The sequence below is a fragment of the Triticum urartu genome, chromosome 5A (assembly GCF_056163025.1).
Source record: "Triticum urartu cultivar PI428250 chromosome 5A, HENAU_Tu73, whole genome shotgun sequence".
Lineage (NCBI taxonomy): Eukaryota > Viridiplantae > Streptophyta > Magnoliopsida > Poales > Poaceae > Triticum > Triticum urartu.
Window position 1 is genome coordinate 595,660,286 of NC_141877.1, and position 23,040 is coordinate 595,683,325.

General features: G+C 44.0%; 1 protein-coding gene across 1 annotated transcript; it reads left to right on the forward strand.

Annotated features, from left to right (window-relative positions):
* Positions 1–4,759: 4,759 nt before the first annotated feature.
* Positions 4,760–9,737, forward strand: LOC125510877 (histone deacetylase 5). Its single transcript, XM_048676156.2, has 9 exons — positions 4,760–5,559; positions 6,174–6,305; positions 6,513–6,709; positions 6,787–6,994; positions 7,231–7,377; positions 8,038–8,350; positions 8,481–8,545; positions 8,621–8,788; positions 9,346–9,737. The coding sequence occupies exons 1-9, from the start codon at positions 5,425–5,427 to the stop codon at positions 9,448–9,450; spliced, it is 1,470 nt and encodes a 489-aa protein (XP_048532113.1). The 5' UTR covers positions 4,760–5,424; the 3' UTR covers positions 9,451–9,737.
* Positions 9,738–23,040: the final 13,303 nt, after the last annotated feature.

A 23,040-nucleotide genomic window follows, 5' to 3' on the forward strand; every position in this document is an offset into this window, starting at 1 on the left:
TGGCTAGGTGATGCTTCATGTTCCCCTCAAAATCACTCCACAGGCAATAGGTAGGGTTCTTCCCAAATCTCTAAGAGAGATGGTCTTGGGATATAGTCTTCTCAAATCCAAAGGATATGGAGGTCTTGGTAATCCAAAAGGGGATTCTTCTCCTTAGGAGGTGTTGATCCTCTAGGACAAGATAAGATGAGCAAAACTCTCTCAAGATCTAGTTTTGCTTTGCTAACCCTAGAAAATGGGAGAGTTGCGAAATATATAGGTGCTAGAGGCAAGGGAGGAAGTTTCCCGGTCACTGCTCGCATGCAAGCACATGCGCACGGGGTAAAGGGGGTGTGGGAACGGGGTGTCCAGAGAGTTAGCGAGGGACCCCATGCGCACGGGATGTCTAGAGAATTTCTGGGTTAGTCCGTGCGCACGGGGGTGCAGGGCTCTGTGGGCACGGGGTATGCAAAGAGAGCTTCTACTCGTCTTCAGTCTCTGGGCATCTTCTTCGATGCCTCCTTCTTGCTCCTTCTCGTGGACCTGGCGTTACTTCCTCGCTTCTCCGTGGTGGTCTTCATCGTACCTAATCACACATAGAGTTCCACTTTGAGGTAGTAGCCAAGTCTCATCCAAATCTATAGGGAGCTCAAGTAGGAGAGAATTACCTCAGTCTATGGCACGTGCACGAGCTCTAGTCATTGATCCATTTGGAGCTTGTGGGGTTGATGGTGATGTCTGTAGGGTGCTCTGCACCACCAAATCCATGCGAAGAATGTGTGTAAATCATTCCACAAAAAATATAGCACAACAATTAAACAATTCAAACAAGCCAACATGATCCACGACAAATAAAATTCAACAATGCAAAGATAACCGATAAAACAAATGAATCAAGCGCTTTTGTTGCGCTCGTTGATGTCTTTGTGCATGTTGGTGAAGAACATCTTGGCCTTGTCATCCATAAGACTAGTGTAGGCTAACATGATCCTTGACTCGTCGGTGATCCTCGCAAGCCTCACCTTCTCTCTATCAATCTCAATGCCCCCCTCGCCCTTGCCTTCTGAAGCTCTATATGCTCCCATGCCTTCATCTTCTCTCGAACCTCTTCCTATCGACTCCATCTTATCCCTTTGAACATGCAAGTAGAGCTTGTATCCTTTTTTTTTTCAATTTGACGCCTTTGTCGGGAAGGAGTTCTTTCCATGTGGTCGGCATTTTGCTCGCCACTCCGTCACTCGCGACCCTATTTTTCTCTCACTTCTTCCTCATCATGATCCCATTTCTCTCCGATTCGGTCCCAAGTCTGGTTACCGCTCGACTTGTTTCATCCTCTTCATCCAACCCAATATATTGGTGGGGGCTTGAGCCATCATTGTTTCCTTCTTCTTTTCAGGGTTCTTGAGATCTTAAAAGAGGGTTGCCCACTTGGGTCTCCCTTCCAATTCCAACCAACAATGCGGCATAGTGAACGGCTTCTTCTCAATTAGATGAGGTAATATCATCGGGAGTCATAAACTTGCGCTCAATGTTCAGTTTGGTGCTAAAACTTCTAAAATACGGATTTGTGGTCACATAACTTGTCCCCACATGCAAATACGGTGCTTCCTCTCGTATCCAGCCGCATGGCCTATCCACATGGCGTGCCAGACTGGTGGAGGCCCATCTGTCAGTGGTTGGGAATGCACAAGGCGTTAGGTGACATAGCAGACCGATTTCTTTATAGAGAACCCCCTCACAATTTATTTAATTGCGCATAAAACCATCAAATATAATAAAAAATGATGGCGATCTCTCAACCTCGAGCATGGAAGCACATAAGCTAACTGCTACACTAAGTATCTATCGGTGTCTATAAAGAGAAACACCAAATTTTATATATTGTCCATGACAACTACTCGTATTCACGTTTTTTTTCTCTCGGACTAAATTTTCGATAACCGATTGGTCCCCAGAAAATTCGGTGGTCCCCGGAAAAATTGATATCGCCTGAAAATTTTGAATTTAAATGACAGAAAATATGTCAAATATAATAACTTTTGCATGAATACAATATCATATCTATACCACTACATAGTACACATAATTTTTTGAACTTGGAAGTCCACTGCAGCATCCCACCAAATTCCCACTGGATAGATCCAAGCCGCTTATTTGCAAGTTAGGATTGCTATCCACCACTCATCAGAACGCTACTCAACAGATTGGATGGTTGAAAATGATTGGATTCGCCATCATGCCTTCCCGCGTGCAAACTTCTGTGTTGAAGCCGCTGGACACTTCTGGACAAGTACATCACGTCAACAAGAAAGTCCGCTATCTGCGATTAGTACACGTGAATTGGGCTTGTGAGCTGGGAGGCCGACATGGTCATACACCTCCCAAGATCATGTGTAAATGGAGACATTATGGCCTACCGTTCAACCAATGTACACGGTGACATTATCTACAACAATAGCTTTGTAAATAAACTACTCCTACGATAGCTCGCACAAAGAAAAATAACTCAATACGGTTGTTGTAGAGACATGCCATTTTGTTGTTGTCAAACTGAAAACGTGACTATTTAATCATATCAATTTGTTTTCTTGTTGATATTAGCATACATAGATTACAAAAATGTGAGATCGATAAAATGATATCAAACTACCATGCATTTGACAGTTTGCCTACGGACCACATTATCCATCAATCGAATCATTGGACTTGTAATGATTTTTCAAAAAAGATGTGTCCATTCCCCCTACATCACAAAAGGAATATAGGCTCACACTTACCCCCACGTGATTACAAATATGAGCGAATGATTAAATATTATTTGTAATACAATATAAAAAGACTTGATTGTTCGTCTCATACCGAACAAAAGAAAATGTTCACTCCGTAGAAGTTCTCATTCACGTCACTTTCTTATTTACTTAAGAAGTATAACGTGCATAGCACGTGCAATTTACTAGTAATCACATAGTTAGCTTAGTGGCAGGTCTGTGTTTATATTCCCTGTATTGTGAAATATTTTTTTCTTTATTCATGCTCATTTATAAAAATGGTCTCGAACTGTAACAATGAATTAAACATGCGAACTTCTATATAAGAGAGGAGTCGAGCTGGCCAATGTAACAGGAATCACTTTGTTTTTGATAAACTAAATATATTTAGACGTTAAAATATTTGAATTCAAAACTCATTTAGAAATTTTGGTCGATAAAAAACTGGAACTGCCAAGATATTTTGAAACCCGAATTTTCTAGCCATTCTCAAAAAGAATGGAGTCGAAAAAATTCTCGCTCACGACAACGTTTTGTATGTTTTGGGTTATGCATTATACATTTTGACACTTTTTTTTAAGTTGAACATTTTTGGCGAAAAAAGGTGAGGTTTTCCTGGATCTAGCTTTTACTGGTCGAACCCAGGAAAAAGGGGAATTTAGCTAAAAAATGCATCTAATATAAAATCAGGCGTGCCTCTTTATAGGCAGGAATATGTAGTCAGTGTAGTGGTTTGCTTGTGCATGCATGTACCTGAGGTCTGGAGTTCAAATTTGTGCGTGTGCACTTTTTATTCTCCTTTCTCCCTTCACTCATGCTGACAAAGTGGGACCCATAGAGGGGCTTATGCTCAATTAAATAAATTAAGTACAGAGCAGGGGTGCTTCTGCATAGGAAAAAACGCGCCAAGCTGTTTCAGTCACTAACAGTGGGCCACAACCATGCTTGCGTGCCACATAAGCATGAGATACGTCTGACTGAATATGAGCAACGTGACTGTATTTGCACGAGAACGCAAGTTGGATGACCACAAATCTGTATTTTTAAAGTTTTAGCACCAAACTGAATATCGAGCACAAGTTCTATGACTCCCGGTGATGTTACCTCCAATTAGATTGTACAATGTGTCTGCCAACCTCAACTATAAAAGCCCACATGTCAAATATTGCAAGATATGAAACACACAAGAAAATTGATAACCATTGTGGAGCAAACAAAGCGTACATGGCTTCCAACTGTCATGCCGCCTTGGTTCCTATTCACCACTAGAGCATAGGCACCACAAAACTTATAAGAAATTATTCCATCGAACGTAGTCCCCTGGATGCGGGTTTGCCATCCTTGTTTCTAGTTCTACTGCATTCCATCTCATCGTATCACTATTCTATGACTCCTGTTGTTCATCGACTCTTGGATGGTGCCCATCTATGCTGGAGAGAGCTTGCATTGTGATCACTATGGACGCTCCACAACCGGAATCACGGCCAAAAGAACCTATCCGACCCTTTGAGAAGTTTAGCATGAAATGACCATGTCTGAACCTTATTTTTTTTTCAACGGTATGGTTCCTGGCGTTGTTTTTTAGGGGATCTTGGCGTTGCTGCTGCACTGAGCAACGCCATAGTCGCCGGCCATTTCATACTCCCTCCATTTCAAAATATTGTGCGCCCACGCTTTCTAAGGTCTAACTTTGACCATAAATTTAATCAACGAGACCAACTGCGGTGGGAGAAAAAATTATATAATTGAAAACTTCTTTTGAATATGAATTCACTGATATAATTTTTGCCCCCGCCGCAATCGGTCTTGATAGTTAAATTTACGGTCAAAGTTGAAACACGGGGATAGAGGAAGCACGAGGGAGTACTAAACGTCACACAAAAGGGTAATTTTGTGATTTTGGCCCAGAATCACATCATACACGGCCCAACAGTTGGCGTGAGGCTCAGGGTTGCCGGCGCAGACTGTACACGAGCGAGGTTGTAGCGGATCACTTGCGTCTCCCTTCGTCCCGAGTCTCTGTTCACTAGGTCCCGCCTCCTTTCCGGTCCACCACGTGTGTCGATCTGGACCGGAGACCGCACACCGGCTGTCCGCCATCGACGACGGAGAGGGCCTGCCGCGGCGGCGGCGGCGGCAACAGCACCCGCCATGGCTGACGATACTCCTCCAAAGACGCGCCACTTAAAGGTACGGTTCATCCCGCCGGGTGGCTCGACGAGCGCGGATGCGGACGCGCACGGCCCCGGAGCCCCAGCTCCGCCATCCTCCGCCGCTCCACCGCCGCCCGCCGTGGAGCCGGCCTCCTCCGGCATGGCTGATGAACCTCCTCCAAAGGTGTGCCACTTCAAGGTACGGATCATCCCGCCGCGGGGTTCGACGAGCGCGGATGCGGACGCGCACGGGCCCGAAACCCTAGCTCCGCCTTCCTCCGCCGTTCCACCTCCGCCCGCCGTGGCGCCGGCCTCCTCCGCCCCACGGCAGCCGGATCCGGCGGACAACCGGTCCCGACGGCCCCGACCCGGCTCGGCTCCTTCCTCATCCCTCCGCCCCGGCTCGGGCGGCCCCGACGCCCGCGGTCACCGGCCCGACGCGGCCTTCCTCCTCGACGTCGTCCCGGCGGAAGTCTGAGCGCGGGATCGCCAAAACCCTGGATCCACCGCCCTCCCGCGCCCTGATGTCTCCAGCGGCTTCGACAGCCATTCCCACCATCAACTCGAGATCTCTCCGACGAACTCCTGCGCGTGCGGCGCGTGCAGCTCATCTTGATGCAGCTAGCCAGCACTGCCACGAGGATGAAGCAGCAACAGAGGTTTGTTTTCTGTTTTCTGTTCTATGTATACTACTATACTTGAAATCAATAGGGTTGAAACTTTAGTTATATGGCCACCTTATTAGATGTGAACCAATAGATGCATCAACTGAACTCTAACTTGAGAGTCGGGCACTGGGTATGTTTTCCGTTCTGATTTCCGTTCTATCGTACTATACCGAACACAACGGGGGTAATAAGGTAAGGATGTCTCTGCTAATCAAAGATGGGAAGGGTAACATTACACAAGCAACCTTGTAGATGGAGAGAAGGTAATCCCAAATGCTGCTGTTGAAATGCATGATGAAGTGCATTCATTAACCCGTCTTATAGTTGCTTCAGTGAATAATTTAATCACAATCCAGTTTATGGTGTGAAAATTTAATATTCTCTAAATTTATGTGTGTGAAAAATTAATATTTGTAGATGGAGAGAAGATAATCCCAAATGCTGCTGTTGAAATGCACGATGAAGTGCATTCATTAACCCGTATTATAGTTGCTTCAGTGAATAATTTAATCACAATCCAGTTTATGGTGTGAAAATTTAATATTCTCTAAATTTATGTGTGTGAAAAATTAATATTCTCTAAATTTATGTGGTAATTTTGTTAGGTCGAAGATATTATTGCTGGTACAAACTGTAAAGGGAAGATGCCCCTGAATGCTGGTGCTGAAATTCAGAATAAAGCACAATCATCCTATCTGAGCCTGAGTCGTCCACTGTCTTCTCATACTCTACCCAAGGTTCGTTTTGAAAATAGTTATTAGGAAAGATGTGATTTATGTGTGAACTCGTATATTTACAAATGAGTGTAACCTTTAGAAAATACAGAGTAAGTAATGGGCCATATATTTTTGCATCATATATCATTGTCACGACCAAATTCAATAGTGTTAATTAAGGAAAAAAGACACTTGTATTCAACTTAATTTTGGTTGCAACTTTGCTAGGTCAAGCAGATATTCGGTGACGTAAGCTGGAAGGGGGCACGTGGCAAATCTTTTGAGGGGGAGAAGAAAATTTCAACTGTTGCGTTAATCACTGATGAAGATATGCTACTTCATGAATCAGCAGATACTCATAATGAGAACCCAGCAAGATTGATAAGTATAATGTCGAATCTCAGAAAAGGGAAGCTCATCAATAGGTATGATTTCAGTCATCATCTAAAGTTTGTGTGCGATTTTTCTCAGTGATAAAATTTGTTGTGCCTTAATGTATCAGATGTGATCTATTCAAACCTGATGAGATTGGAGTAAAGTACATGCTGGATGTTCACTCAAGTACGCATGTGAAAGACATAGTGTCAATTGCCACAAAGAACCAGAACCAGAGGGATAATTTGGCGCTTAAACATTGCAGCAAGGGCGACATGTATTACAGCCAAGGCTCCACAAGAGCAGCACTATTGGCCGCTGGTGGGTCTGTGAAGGTAATTTTTTTTACCATGCAAGCATCTCTTTACAAATCCGTAAGGCCAGTATGTTTCCCTACCATAAGGTCTAAACTGGGTGCAGCATTTCTGGGTGATCTATTCTTTCAGTACTAATGTTCAGTCCAACAGACATAACATAGTATGGAAAGAGCTATATGCTAACAGTGAGTGAGCTAATGTTGAGGAGATGCACAAATTTAAGTAATTTTCTCATCCGTATATTCATTATGCAGGCTTGTACTTTAGCTGTGGAGGGCATGTACAAATATGCTTTCGCATTGGTAAGACCACCTGGTCACCATGCGGGACTGCGTGGACCGAGTGGTTTTTGCCTATTGAACAACGTAGCTGTTGGGGCCATGCATCTGCTGAATAAATATGTAAGTATTGGTGTGTATTGAATTAATCTTACTAGTTAGAGACTATGAGCTGTACGCCAAATTCTTTTAAGTCGTTGTCCTGCCTCAATCTTTTTACATGCTCCATCTGAATTATTTTTCTTCCTTGAATTTTGTTAGTTTGATCATGTATTTTTCTCAGAGATTAGGCACACTGTTGTTAGCTGAATTTAATTGTAGACTCGTCTGCATACCATATCATGCAAAACAGGGTTTGAGGTCTAAGTCTTTAGAATTTGGGGTTTCTTAGTACCTCCCCAAATTATGCTACTGTTTAGGAAGTAAAAAAAGAGCTACTGTCAGGTCGTAGAGGCTAGCACATACTGGATGGGTATGAAGGTTTTCGTGGTGGATGATTGGACACTCATTTTCCCTTTGCCATCATTGCTCTGGATGATTTTTTGTCTATTTTGCCAGTTTGTGACACATGTTAGCATAGGATGGAACTGATTTAGATTTTCTTATTAACAATTTCAGTTCAGTTCATTCCTTAGCTTCTAGTTGATTTTCAGTTGTATTGTTATTTGTATGCATTATCTTAGCTCCCATTTTTCGTCTAGCTGTTCACTCATCATGTACGCGATTGTCACTGAACTGTATACATGTCCCTAACCCATAATCTTTTTGTTTTTGGTTTTGCAGCAAATGAAAAAAATTGTAATACTTGATTGGGATATCCACCATGGAAATGGTACTCAGAAGATCTTTTACAAAGACAATCGAGTCCTCGTCATTTCAGTACACAGATATGGGGGTGGTTTCTACCCTGACTCAAGTGAGGGAAACACTGAGCATATTGGTGAAGGAGTTGGTAGGGGCTTCAATGCGAACATCTGCTTTACTCACAATGGCATCCGTGATGTTGACTATATTACTGTATGGGAGCATTTGGTCATGCCAGTTATCAGCGAGTTTGACCCTGAAATTGTTCTTATTTCGGCTGGTTTTGACGCAGGTCAGTTGTAGAACACTAAAACCACGCCACTAATCCAATATACTTCCCTACTGTTAGCGTCAGGGATTTTATTTGAGGGTGGAATGATGCCTTGGGTTAGTTCACTAGATGCTCTGTATTGCTTTGGCAGCTGAGGGTGACGACCTAGGTCAATGCAAGGTGACCCCGAATGGATTTGCGACACTGCTTCAGATGGTTAGCATGTCGATGTATACTTTTATTGCTTCTTCTGTTCTTACTCTATGTTTCTAACATTTCACTCCTATTCAGCTCATGAAGTTTGACCGCCTTGTAATGGTTCTTGAGGGTGGATATAACTTGGACGCGCTGTCAGAATCTGTTTCAGCTTGCATCGAGGTTCTTCTGGGTGAAAAAAGTTGTATTCCTCTTGACAGGACAATTCTGCCATACAGCACGACCTGGGAGGCGATCATAGAGGTATTTATCCTAATAGCACTTGTGATTCACATGACTATATGAAATAGTATCTGCATAAAGAATTGGGAAATTTCAGGAAAGGATGCTGTGGTGTGTGGTCAGTATTAGTAAGGTCAATTAAGAAAGAACATGCTAAATGAACTTATTTCTTATAGATCAATTATAGTAGGAGTGTTTCTGCTTTCATGCAGCCTTTTACAGTTCAGATGTTTCTTACTTCTTTGCTTAGTATGCCAGCAAACTAGAATGTTTTTTTATTCTGGAAATTGGAAATAACATCAAATGTGTAAATGCATGATGCATAATTATTTTAGACAGAAGTACAAGTTTCATGCCAGTGTATGGTTACACGCACCAAATTAAAACAGAAGCACAAATGGATGACCAATGCTCTGTTCTCGGTGCAAGGAATTAAATTACATGTTCCCCATTTTTTAAAGAAGTTAAAATCACTTTCTTTCAGCCGCACATCTCTGTTTTGCCTATTTGTTGAGTTGTACTAGTTATTATTTATATTTAATCATAAAATAAACACTATTCATTTTATTTATTTGCAGACACGGAAAGTACTAAAACCATTCTGGGATGCGTGCAAACCAGATATTCCTGAAGGAATCAGGTCCAAGAGCATACCATATGTGGCCCAAAAAACAACCGACTAAGACATTGCCTGACTGAGGCATGGATAGCAGGCGTCAGATTTTGGAGGCTTCTTGTGTGTATAAATAGTCTATACCGCTTCTTTTCACCTCACGTGCTAGCTAAGTTGGGTCAAGATATGGAAAGTGGCTCAATACTTGTATATAGGCATTCGAAGTGGCTCATTCTCACGTACTGCGTCCTTTCACCGCATTACGATTTGACTCAAATAGCTTAGCCAACATGTCGTATATTGTCAGGTAACAGAAGCAACAGCGCACTTGGAATATAACATGTTCTTTTAGTTTTATATATGTGGTAGACCATGTCTGGAATTCTATTCATTGCCCAGTGTCTCCAAACGCTGATCCTGCCATGCTCCCTCTACCCTGACTATCTGCTTCCACCAAACGTGATTGCCGTCGATTCAGTTCTGTTTTGGAGGAACAACCATGGCGTGTTTGGTTGTTTCCATACAGCCCAATCAGTCTGCGCTGTGCAAAAATGACTTGTTAGGCTGCACGGCGCAAAACTGACTCGTTTGGTAGCGTGTATTCACTGTTGGCCTACTTGTGAGGCCTGCTAGTACTTGTGAGGCCTGCTAGAAGTCGGCCGTTTCCCCACAGAGATGGCGCGAGCTCGCGCGCGTTTCCAGAAAGGCAGTGCGAGGAATTAGGTCACCTCATGCTGAAATCAGCCGCCCTATATAACCACCCTCATCTTATCGCTCAAACTCCTGCCACCATCCCCCTGTTGAGCTCTTCGTCTTGCGCGGATCGTCACCGACGAGCAGGTAAGCAGTGCTTCTTCTCTCGCCGGCGGTAGACGGCTGCGATGATTCGTGCCCTCCTCTTGAACGACCTAGGCTATAAGTTCGATCACTCCCTCTATTCGTTCTACCTAGATCTGTGAGCATGTGGCAGCAATGTAGACGGACCATCTGTGACATTGCGATGTTGTGATAGCTAGTGGTGATGGATTGGTAGCATGCTAGGTGTTGATTGTAGGTTGATGATCTTCACGTTGTTTCCATGTTGACAAGGATGATACTATGTCGAGGTACGACAATTTATGGAACCAACAAAAGCCCCTTTGCGGTTCGACTGAGGGAATCACAGATCACAATGAGCTGATCCAGCAAGATCAGGCAAGCACATACACAAAGTTTACCAAGGTTCGGGCCGCCGCGAGGTGTAAAACCCTACTCCTGCTTTGGTGGATCGAGATGTGTAAGTCCAAAGTACAAAAGAGCGCAAGCTTGCCGGAAGGTGCTCGGGAAGTGCAGCTATGTGCAAATGGACAAGGTTTCGACCCTTATAAAGGTAGCCATGGACCTTCTTTTATAGACAAAGGGGTCAACACAGTGGCAAAATGGTAATTACATAGGGTAAATAGTGGCTACAGTGCTCTCATACCTAACCTTACCGGATTAGGACAAAAGCATTTGATGCGCAGTTAGGTGTCACGCTGGGGTGAATGCCGGCAAGGTAGTGCTCCTCCACCTGCATCATCAGCCCAGCTACCTTCTATTCTTCTGCCATGCCTCTCGGACGGGTGTCATTGAAGTTGTTCTTCAGGAGACTAGCTGACACGTGCCCCGACAGGTTTCACCTAACCACCTGCTCGCTCGACACCTATTTGACAAGTGACAAGCTGGTCACTAAGGTTGAGCGGTGGAGGGGCGAAGAACGGAGCTTGCCGGCACAGAGCTTGTCGGGTCGTCGCTTGCCGGTGTGTAGCTTGCCAACAATTGTAGTCTTGATCTCCAGTACTTCCTTAGTACTTCTCGATCACCTGCCTCGAGGTCTTCTTCACGGTCTTGTTGACCAAGTCTTGAGCTTCTATAAAGGTTGCAACTGTCTGTGCACCGTCAGGGTATGAACCCATGTTCAATACACCAATAGGAGCCCCTGGTCCTGGGCCACACATGCATGTGAGGGGTTGTTGGGCTAGGCCCAATTCAATGCACATACACACGTGGCGGAGAATCACTGCCGTCATGATGGTTTTTTACTTCACTGGCGATGCGCATTAACCGTAGAACGTGAGAGTGGTGGATTGAAACGGCAGCCCGGGGTCATGCGCCTGCAAAAGCGCGGCCAAGTCGGTTAGTAAAGAGCCAGCTCCCACGCCTTCCCCGTACTCTCGAGGGGCGCTGCTCATTTACCTCCCTCACCCCCAACCTAGCTGAAAGCACAAGTGCTCCCTAGGTGGTTTTGGTAATTAATGTCAACATATCTCTTGTTGGACTAACACTTTTATCTAGTATGTTTCAGATAAGTTCAACAATGGAGTGGCATGGACTAAAGGTTGTGGGAACTCCTTCAAGATGCTAAGGACAAAGGATTGACTAAAGCTTCAAGCTCAAGACTCTTCATTTTACATTTTAGTGATCCAAGATCACATTGAGTCTATAGGAAAAGCCAATACTATTAAGAAGGGATGAGGTGTTGCTTAATGAGCCTCTTGCTTCATGTGCTTTGTGATATGCTCCAAAACCCTCAGCTACTTTCCCACTTCCAATTTTGACCTAAACCTAAAGTCAAACTCGGCCCTACCGATTCTTTCTATCCGGCGCCACCGAGTTTCATTTGTCATAGCCACTGCCAAACCCTGGCAAATCAGTTTCACCGATAGGGATCTCGGTCTCACCGAGATGGGATTGTAATCTCTCTGTGTATGTCCATTACCAAAATCGGTCTCACCGAGTTTAGGAAATCGGTACTACCGAGATTACAATGCAAACTCTCTGGTTAACTTATTACCAAGATCGGTCCAACCGAGATTAGTAATCGGTCCCACCGAGTTTGCCTGACCAACTCTCTAGTTAGCTAATTACCAAAATCGGTCTCACCGAGTTTGTGTAATCGGTCTCACCGAGATTACGTTATGCCCTAACCCTAACCATATCGGTCCTACCGGGTTGCATGTCGGTCCCACCGAAATCTCTAACGCTCACTAGATTTACTAAATCGGTCCGACCGAGTTTGTTGATTCGGTCCCACCGAGATTGGTAAATTGTGTGTAACGGTTGGATTTTGTGTGGAGGCTATATATACCCCTCCACCTCCTCTTCATTCGTGGAGAGAGCCATCAGAACACATCTACACTTCCAACTCATATGTTCTGAGAGAGAACTACCTACCCTTGTGTTGAGGCCAAGATATTCCATTCCTACCATATGAATCTTGATCTCTAGCCTTCCCCAAGTTGCTTTCCACTCAAATCTTCTTTCCACCAAATCCAAATCCTGTGAGAGAGAGTTGAGTGTTGGGGAGACTATCATTTGAAGCACAAGAGCAAGGAGTTCATCATCAACACACCATTTGTTACTTCTTGGAGAGTGGTGTCTCCTAGATTGGCTAGGCGTCACTTGGGAGCCTCCGACAAGATTGTGGAGTTGAACCAAGGAGTTTGTAAGGGCAAGGAGATCGCCTACTTCGTGAAGATCTACCGCTAGTGAGGCAAGTCCTTCGTGGGCGATGGCCATGGTGGGATAGACAAGGTTGCTTCTTCGTGGACCCTTCGTGGGTGGAGCCCTCCGTGGACTCGCGCAACTGTTACCCTTCGTGGGTTGAAGTCTCCATCAACGTGGATGTAGGATAGCACCACCTATCCGAACCACGCCAAAAACATTCTTGTCTCCAATTGCGTTTGAATTCTCCAAACCCTTCCCTTTACATTCTTGCAAGTTGCATGCTTTACTTTCCGCTGCCCATATACTCTTTGCATGCTTGCTTGATATGTATTGTGTATGTTGAAATTGTGCCCAAACTCCACTTAAACCGAAAAAATTTAAAAGCTGCAACTTTAGTACTAAATGTCTAATCACCCCCCTCTAGACACATCTTCTCAGGATCCCACAAGTGGTATCAGAGCTTTGGTCTCCATTGCCTTGGTTTAATCACCATTGGAGGAAGATGGATGAGTCTACTTTGGGGAGTCTTAGACATAGAGTGCCTATTCTTGATGGAGAGTATTTTCATGAGTGGAAAAATGAGATGCTTGTAATTTTCAATCAATATCATTTGAACAAGTACATTGCTAGTCCTTGTGCGCCTCATGTTGATCCTATGCATCCCACCCTAGATGAAGATATTGACATGATTCGCAATCTTAGAACTGTTGAGCTCATCATTAGAGGATTGCCTAGAAACTTGATTAGATGTTTGCCTACTCTTGAGTGTGCTTATACTATATGGAAATTTCTTAAGGAACGATTTCCTGATTATTCCTTGAAAAATTTAGATGAAATTCTCCATAAATCTATTGCCTTGAGTAAGATGAACTCTAGTGATCCTAGTTTTGGTAATTGTCTATTTGAGCTTACCAATCTCATGCGTGCTAAAGGAAATGTTGGAATCATTAGTGATATCATATCCGAAGCTATTAGAATTCATAAAGGTAACCACTTTGATGATCATGTAACTAATGAATTACCCTCTCTAGGATATGATCAATCACAAGATGATGTTGAACATGGATACTATGATGAAGATGATGATAGTGACTTCGATCTTGATGATGAAATGAGACATTTTGGTCTTATGGCAAATCTTCGAGGATATGTGTCAGGAGGAAAGGAATGGCTTCTTGACAATGGATGTACTGATCATATGACCGGAGATGAAGAGATGTTCCGTGAGCTTGCTGAAAATGACGGCCCTCGAAAATATGTCACCTTCGGTGATAATTTAAAGGGTAAGGTGGTTGGCCTTGGTAAGGTGGCCATCTCACACGATAGCTCCATACAAAATGTCATGCTCATTGAATCTCTTGGATACAACTTACTTTCAGTATCTAGACTTGCTGATTTCGGTTTGAATGTCCTATTTACTAAGGTAGATTGCCAAGTGTTTCGTCGAGACAATCATAAAATGGTCTTTACCGGTATACGTAGAGGTGATCTTTACATTGTCGATTTCTCTAAAAAGGCACAACCTAAAACTTGCTTTATCGCTAAATCCTCAAAAGGTTGGTTGTGGCATAGACGACTAGGTCACGTTGGCATGAGAAACCTTGACAAGCTTATTAAAGGAAATCATATCCTTGGAGTTAACGATGTTATATTTGATAAGGATAGACTTTGCAGTGCTTGTCAAGCAGGTAAACAGGTTGGAGGAAGGCATCCCGTGAAGAACATCATGACCACAAGGAGGCCACTCGAGCTACTTCATATGGATCTTTTTGGTCCCAACGCTTACAAGAGTCTCGGTGGAAATTCTTTTGGTCTAGTTATAGTTGATGATTTTTCAAGATTTACATGGGTGTTCTTTCTTGATGACAAATTGCAGGTCCAAAAGATCTTCAAAAACTTTGCTAGGAAGGCCCAAAATCATGTTGAAGTGAAGATCAAGAAGGTTCGGAGTGACAACGGAACGGAGTTCAAGAACGCAAATGTGGACACCTTTCTTGACGAAGAAGGGATTTCACACGAGTTCTCGGCTACGTACACACCTCAACAAAATGGAGTTGTTGAGAGGAAGAACCGGACGCTCATCGAAATGGCAAGAACGATGCTTGATGAGTACAAGACGCCGAAGCACTTTTGGGCAGAAGCGGTTGAGACAGCTTGTCATGCAACAAATCGCTTGTATCTTCACAAGCTACTCGGCAAGACGGCATACGAGCTTCTCACCGGTAACAAACCCCAAGTTGGATACTTTCGAGTATTCGGCTCAAAATGCTACATTCTTGATAAGCATCGTCGTTCAAAGTTTGCTCCTAAATCTCATGAAGGTTTCCTACTTGGTTATGGCTCAAACTCTCACACTTACCGTGTCTACAACAATTTCACCCAAAAGGTTGAAGAGACGGTAGATGTGAAGTTTGATGAATCTAATGGCTCGCAAGTAGAGCAATTGCCAATTTATGTAGGAGACAAAGCCCCTTCAGAAGCAATCCAAGACTTGTCTATTGGCAAAATTCGTCCAACGGAAATAAAGGAGAGTACCTCGTTCGTCCAAGTGGAAGCTTCTACATCACGTCAAGGTGAACCAAGAATTGACACGGAAGCATCCACAAGTGGGACACACCCAGATGAAGAAGACGAGGAAATGCATCAAGACGAACGCCAACAACCTCCTTCTCCACCACGACAAGAGAACGACAACGATGAAGAAGGCCAAGAAGAAGAACAAGATGAAGAAGATGTTCAACGAAGACCCAAGCAAAAGCTTTCACGAGTTCGAGCAAGAATTGCTAAGGACCATCCCGTCGAGCAAATCTACAATGATATTCAAACCGGGAGAATCACTCGCTCAAAAACTCGTTTAGCTAACTTTTGTGAAAACTATTCATTCATCTCTAGCATTGAACCGATGAAGGTTGAAGAAGCATTGGAAGATCCGAACTGGATAAACGCTATGCATGAAGAGCTACACAACTTTGAGAGAAACCAAGTTTGGACATTGGTTGAGAAGCCCGACAACAACCACAACATCATTGGTACCAAATGGGTGTTTCGCAACAAGCAATATGAAGATGGACAAGTGGTTCGCAACAAAGCACGTCTCGTCGCCCAAGGGTACACACAAATCGAAGGTATGGACTATGGTGAGACATATGCTCCCGTTGCTAGACTTGAGTCCATTCGCATCTTACTTGCCTATGCTAATCACCATAATATCACCTTGTACCAAATGGACATTAAAAGTGCTTTTCTAAATGGTGAAATAGAGGAGGAAGTTTATGTCAAACAACCTCCCGGCTTTGTCCATCCTAAGAAACCAAATCATGTTTACAAACTTCATAAAGCCCTTTATGGTCTTAAACAAGCTCCTAGAGCATGGTATAAATGCTTGACCAAGTTCCTTATTGCAAGTGGTTTTGAAATTGGAAAAATTGATTCCACACTTTTTACTAAAAGAGTTAATGGAGAACTATTTCTATGCCAAATTTATGTTGATGATATCATATTTGGTTCAACTAACCCTCTTTTTAGTGAAAAGTTTGGAAAGCTAATGTCGAAGAAGTTTGAGATGTCTATGATGAGTGAACTCAAATTCTTTCTCGGTTTGCAAATCAAGCAAACTAAGGAAGGTACATTTGTCTCTCAAACGAAGTACACCAAAGACTTATTCAAGAAGTTCAATATGCAAGAATGCAAAGGTATGCCTACACCCATGCCTACTAGTGGACATAATGATTTGACCAAAGATGGTGAACCGGTTGATCAAAAGGTTTATCGCTCTATGATTGGTTCATTGTTATACCTATGTGCTTCACGTCCCGATATTATGCTAAGTGTGTGCATGTGTGCACGATATCAAGCTACTCCTAAAGAATGTCATCTTAAGGCCGTGAAAAGGATAGTGAGATACTTAATTCATACACCAAATTTTGGCATTTGGTATCCTAAGAGGTCTTCTTTTGATCTTGTTGGTTATTCCGACTCGGATTATGCCGGAGACAAGGTTGATAGAAAGTCCACTTCGGGTACTTGTCAATTTCTTGGTAGATCCCTTGTGTCTTGGTCCTCCAAGAAACAAAACTCAGTATCCTTATCCACCGCCGAAGCGGAATATATTGCCGCTGGTTCATGTTGTGCTCAATTACTTTGGATGACCCAAACTCTTAAAGATTATGGGATCTATGTGAAACATGTTCCATTGCTTTGTGACAATGAAAGTGCTATCAAAATTGGTCATAATCCTGTACAACATTCTCGAACTAAGCATATTGAAGTTCATCATCATTTCATTCGAGATCATGTTGCTAAGGGTGACATTGATCTTAAGCATGTTCGCACGATAAGCAATTAGCAGATATATTCACTAAACCACTTGATGAGAAAGTGTTTTGCAGGTTGAGAGGTGAATTGAACGTTATTGATGCTTCGAACTTGGAGTAGGAACTCCATTGGAGACATGCAAGACATGAGCTTATGACTAATCCATGATATATCTCTTATGATGATTATCTTATGTCTTGGACAAATTTGCATCTTGCATGTTATCTAACCCATGTAGGTACTTGGTTGAATCAAATTCTATGAGATTGCAACTCACTCACATCTTAAGCAATCTCTACATCACCAAGTCTCTACACAATGGTGGTTGAAGACAAGGAAGCACAAAACCATTCAAACATATCCTTTGACAAATTCTATGTTGAGCTTCATGATTATCATTTTTGGATACATAAGTGCTCTTCCTTGCAAGAACTAACCCATGTAGGTAGATGAACTCGAACTCCAAGTGCTGCTCCCAACTCTTGATGAACTACATCAACCTTGAGCACCCACACAAGTTCAACTACATGAGCAAGATCCACACCACCACCCAAGGTATGTTATTCCATCTTAGAGAAGCTTTACTCCAAGTCATGAGTCAAAGCAACTTAACAAGATGTGAATACATCAAGATGCTTAAACGAAAAATGGTAACCCCATTTTGAGCTTAAACGATGAGTATGACCTATGATCAAGTGATCTCACTTGACTCCTAAGTCAATATACTCTAACATAGGTGACTATGTCACCGCCCAACTCTAGATGAAGTTCTCTTGTGTTCTTTTCTGTGTTATTGCATTTGTCCCTTGCATATTTGTTTTCCTTTTTCAAAAAAAAACTTCATCTAGAAATTTCATTCTTTTCTTTTTGTTTTTGTTCTGCATTTTCTGCGTCAAATTCATTGCAAATCTTTCAGATAATTCATTGCAAATCTTTGTGAAATCTTACTTGTCTAGTGAGCTGAGGTGACAAGTGTTTTTCTCTGTGATGAACTCGGTTTCACCGACTTGTAGTTTTCGGTCCAACCGAATCCTTTCGGTACCACCGAAACATGCCACTCGGTGCCACCGAATTCACAACAGGAAAAACAGTTTGCCACTTGTTCTATATTTCTTCTGATCCAGCTCCACTCAATGAATCTTGTCCTCTACAAGCATCACAGTTTTATCCATTACTTTGTGCTGAGTCTCAAGGACCAAACCCATTCGACAGATTCCAGAAAGCCCTTCTTGGAAATTGATGTCAAAGGGGGAGAGAGAGATCACATCAAAGCTTATCACCTACAAGAGAGAATATTAAAGGGGAGAAAGAGATCTCCAGGGGGAGAGAATACTCAAGGATCCCAGATGCTTGATGTTCAAGAGGAGAGATGCCACATGTCTTTTTGGGGGAAAGACATGCTCATATGTGCTTATTTGCATTAAGATCTATTCATTCATATCTTTCAGCTCTATTTTTCTGTTCCCTATCTTCTCCCAATATCCCATGTCAGATTCAGGGGGAGCAAGACATCTAAGGGAAAGAAATCATTCAAATTCATTGCATATCTTTACTCTTGGGGACATGTCTAAACCAATGTGGTACCTTGTACTCACTCTCTACATGTCATCCCAGTCTTGGTATTCTTGTGGTTTTCTTTGGTTTGCTCTGGCTAGTGGATGTACCTGTGTTATCTAACCTTGTTTGTGCAGGTTCATTCCATCCTAAGCAAACTCAAGACTACAAGGTAAGTATATGCATCAAAATCATGAGAATGAGGAATTCTTGCTTATGTACATACTGTTTGCAAGAAGGACTCATGAGCATGAAGGTATTTTTCTTAATAATCTTTTGCTCTGATGCATATGGCCAAGATACATGTAACACATTGCCTACTCTGTCATGGTTATGCTCTCACAATGCTTCTATGTTTCATATTCACATGATTGCATACATGTAGGGGGATCCTATGTTTGTTACATGTCCTTCCAAAGCTTTACTTGCTATTCTTTATATCTTAATCTAAAGCTTTGATGTATGTTGCCATCAATTACCAAAAAGGGGGAGATTGAAAGCACAAGTGCTCCCTAGGTGGTTTTGGTAATTAATGTCAACATATCTCTTGTTGGACTAACACTTTTATCTAGTATGTTTCAGATAAGTTCAACAATGGAGTGGCATGGACTAAAGGTTGTGGGAACTCCTTCAAGATGCTAAGGACAAAGGATTGGCTAAAGCTTCAAGCTCAAGACTCTTCATTTTACATTTTAGTGATCCAAGATCACATTGAGTCTATAGGAAAAGCCAATACTATTAAGAAGGGATGAGGTGTTGCTTAATGAGCCTCTTGCTTCATGTGCTTTGTGATATGCTCCAAAACCCTCAGCTACTTTCCCACTTCCACTTTTGACCTAAACCTAAAGTCAAACTCGGCCCTACCGATTCTTTCTATCCGGCGCCACCGAGTTTCATTTGTCATAGCCACTGCCAAACCCTGGCAAATCGGTTTCACCGATAGGGATCTCGGTCTCACCGAGATGTGATTGTAATCTCTCTGTGTATGTCCATTACCAAAATCGGTCTCACCGAGTTTAGGAAATCGGTACTACCGAGATTACAATGCAAACTCTCTGGTTAACTTATTACCAAGATCGGTCCAACCGAGATTAGTAATCGGTCCCACCGAGTTTGCCTGACCAACTCTCTGGTTAGCTAATTACCAAAATCGGTCTCACCGAGTTTGTGTAATCGGTCTCACCGAGATTACGTTATGCCCTAACCCTAACCATATCGGTCCTACCGAGTTGCATGTTGGTCCCACCGAAATCTCTAATGGTCACTAGATTTACTAAATCGGTCCGACCGAGTTTGTTGATTCGGTCCCACCGAGATTGGTAAATTGTGTGTAACGGTTGGATTTTGTGTGGAGGCTATATATACCCCTCCACCTCCTCTTCATTCGTGGAGAGAGCCATCAGAACATATCTACACTTCCAACTCAATATGTTCTGAGAGAGAACTACCTACCCTTGTGTTGAGGCCAAGATATTCCATTCCTACCATATGAATCTTGATCTCTAGCCTTCCCCAAGTTGCTTTCCACTCAAATCTTCTTTCCACCAAATCCAAATCCTGTGAGAGAGAGTTGAGTGTTGGGGAGACTATCATTTGAAGCACAAGAGCAAGGAGTTCATCATCAACACACCATTTGTTACTTCTTGGAGAGTGGTGTCTCCTAGATTGGCTAGGCGTCACTTGGGAGCCTCCGACAAGATTGTGGAGTTGAACCAAGGAGTTTGTAAGGGCAAGGAGATCGCCTACTTCGTGAAGATCTACCGCTAGTGAGGCAAGTCCTTCGTGGGCGATGGCCATGGTGGGATAGACAAGGTTGCTTCTTCGTGGACCCTTCGTGGGTGGAGCCCTCCGTGGACTCGCGCAACTGTTACCCTTCGTGGGTTGAAGTCTCCATCAACGTGGATGTAGGATAGCACCACCTATCCGAACCACGCCAAAAACATTCTTGTCTCCAATTGCGTTTGAATTCTCCAAACCCTTCCCTTTACATTCTTGCAAGTTGCATGCTTTACTTTCCGCTGCCCATATACTCTTTGCATGCTTGCTTGATATGTATTGTGTATGTTGAAATTGTGCCCAAACTCCACTTAAACCAAAAAAATTTAAAAACTGCAACTTTAGTACTAAGTGTCTAATCACCCCCCTCTAGACACATCTTCTCAAGATCCCACACTAGCCATCTGCATCCTTCTTCCTCCTCGCGCAAGAACAGAACACCACGCCATCGCACCGCTCTGCCCATGCTCTTCGCCAACCTTCCACCCCTTCGGTCACCATGGCTCCGAAGAAGGTCAATCTAGACGCGGAAGCGAGGAACGCTGCCATAGCCAAACAGTGGAGGGAGAATCTGGTTTTCCTTCCAACGCTGCAGGCTCATGACACTACAAAAAAATATACTTCCGTGATGATATGTGTTTGTCCTAGTAGGTCACGTTTTTTGTCATGCATGTACATCCATGACGATTTTATGACAGAATCAAGATAGTCATACCTGTGCTGTCGTAGAAGTGTTCCATGACACTACCAAGATTATCATCACGAAAGTGTCCACTTCCATGACGATAAATCGCGCGTCACAGAATTGCTTTAGTCAAGGGTTACCGACATGTGGCATCCACCGTAACGGGTCGCCGTTAAGCTATCGGGTTCCGATTTGGATCCGATAACCCGTTAACAACCCGGACCAATGGGGATTTTCCACGTGTAAAATTCTCAATGGCCAGAGTAACCATGTGTCGGCTCGTCGTTGGGACAGATGTCATCCACTCATTGGACCGAAGGCACCTATGATTCATCGACACATGGCATGGCCCAACAGAGGCCCATTCCAGTGAAAAGGCCGGCCCGTTTAACTTGGTCAAAAGGTAGCGGGCCAGCCCACGGAAAGCCTGTTAACGGCCTGTTCGCATATAGCCCATTTACAGCCTGCTAACTCACGGCGTAGCGGAATTTGGCCCAGTAGCGTCATCTGGGCCGTCCAATATGATACCAGCCCATTGTAACTTCCGGCCCATGTATGGCCCATGACGTCTTTCGGCCCATAGGAGGCCCTTTGTGTAGGGGAACGTAGCAGAAATTCAAAATTTTCTATGCATCACCAAGATCAATCTATGGAGTCATCTAGCAACGAGGGAGGAGTGGATCTACATACCCTTGTAGATCGCGCGCGGAAGCGTTCAAGAGAACGGGGTTGATGGAGTCGTACTCGTCGTGATCCAAATCACCGATGATCCTAGCGCCGAACGGACGGCACCTCCGCGTTCAACACACGTACGGAGCAGCGATGTCTCCTCCTTCTTGATCCAGCAAGGGGGGAGGAGAGGTTGATGGAGATCCAGCAGCACGACGGCGTGGTGGTGGAAGTAGCGGGATTCCAACAGGGCTTCGCCAAGCGCTGCGGGAGGAGGGAGATGTGTCATGGGAGGGAGAGGGAGGCGCCAGGGCTCAGGTTGGTGCTGCCCTCCCTTCCCCCCACTATATATAGGGCCAAGGGAGAGGGGGGGGGGCGCAGCCTTGGCCCTTCCTCCAAGGAAGGGTGCGGCCAAGGAGGAGTCCCTCCTCCCCAAGGCACCTCGGAGGTGCCTTCCCCCTTTAGGACTCTTCCTTTTCCTCTTCTCTTGGCGCATGGGCCTCTTGGGGCTGGTGCCCTTGGCCCATATAGGCCAAGGCGCACCCCCTACAGCCCATGTGCCCCCCCGGGGCAGGTGGCCCCACCCGGTGGACCCCCGGGACCCTTCCGGTGGTCCCGGTACAATACCGGTGACCCCGAAACTTGTCCCGATGGCCGAAATAGCACTTCCTATATATAATTCTTTACCTCCGGACCATTCCGGAACTCCTCGTGACGTCCGGGATCTCATCCGGGACTCCGAACAACTTTCGGGTTACCGCATACTAATATCTCTATAACCCTAGCGTCACCGAACCTTAAGTGTGTAGACCCTACGGGTTCGGGAGACATGCAGACATGACCGAGATGACTCTCCGGTAAATAACCAACAGCGGGATCTGGATACCCATGTTGGCTCCCACATGTTCCACGATGATCTCATCGGATGAACCACGATGTCAAGGACTTAATCAATCCCGTATACAATTCCCTTTGTCTATCGGTACAATACTTGCCCGAGATTCGATCGTCGGTATCCCGATACCTTGTTCAATCTCGTTACCGGCAAGTCTCTTTACTCGTTCCGTAACACATCATCCCGTGATCAACTCCTTGATCACATTGTGCACATTATGATGATGTCCTACCGAGTGGGCCCAGAGATACCTCTCCGTTTACACGGAGTGACAAATCCCAGTCTCGATTCGTGCCAACCCA

Coding starts and splice junctions, on each gene's coding strand:
- LOC125510877 (XM_048676156.2), top strand. CDS start 5,425: ATGTCTCCAGCGGCTTCGACAGCCATTCCCACCATCAACTCGAGATCT. Junction 6,306..6,512: donor CTTCTCATACTCTACCCAAG/GTTCGTTTTGAA, acceptor CAACTTTGCTAG/GTCAAGCAGATATTCGGTGA. Junction 8,789..9,345: donor CCTGGGAGGCGATCATAGAG/GTATTTATCCTA, acceptor ATTTATTTGCAG/ACACGGAAAGTACTAAAACC.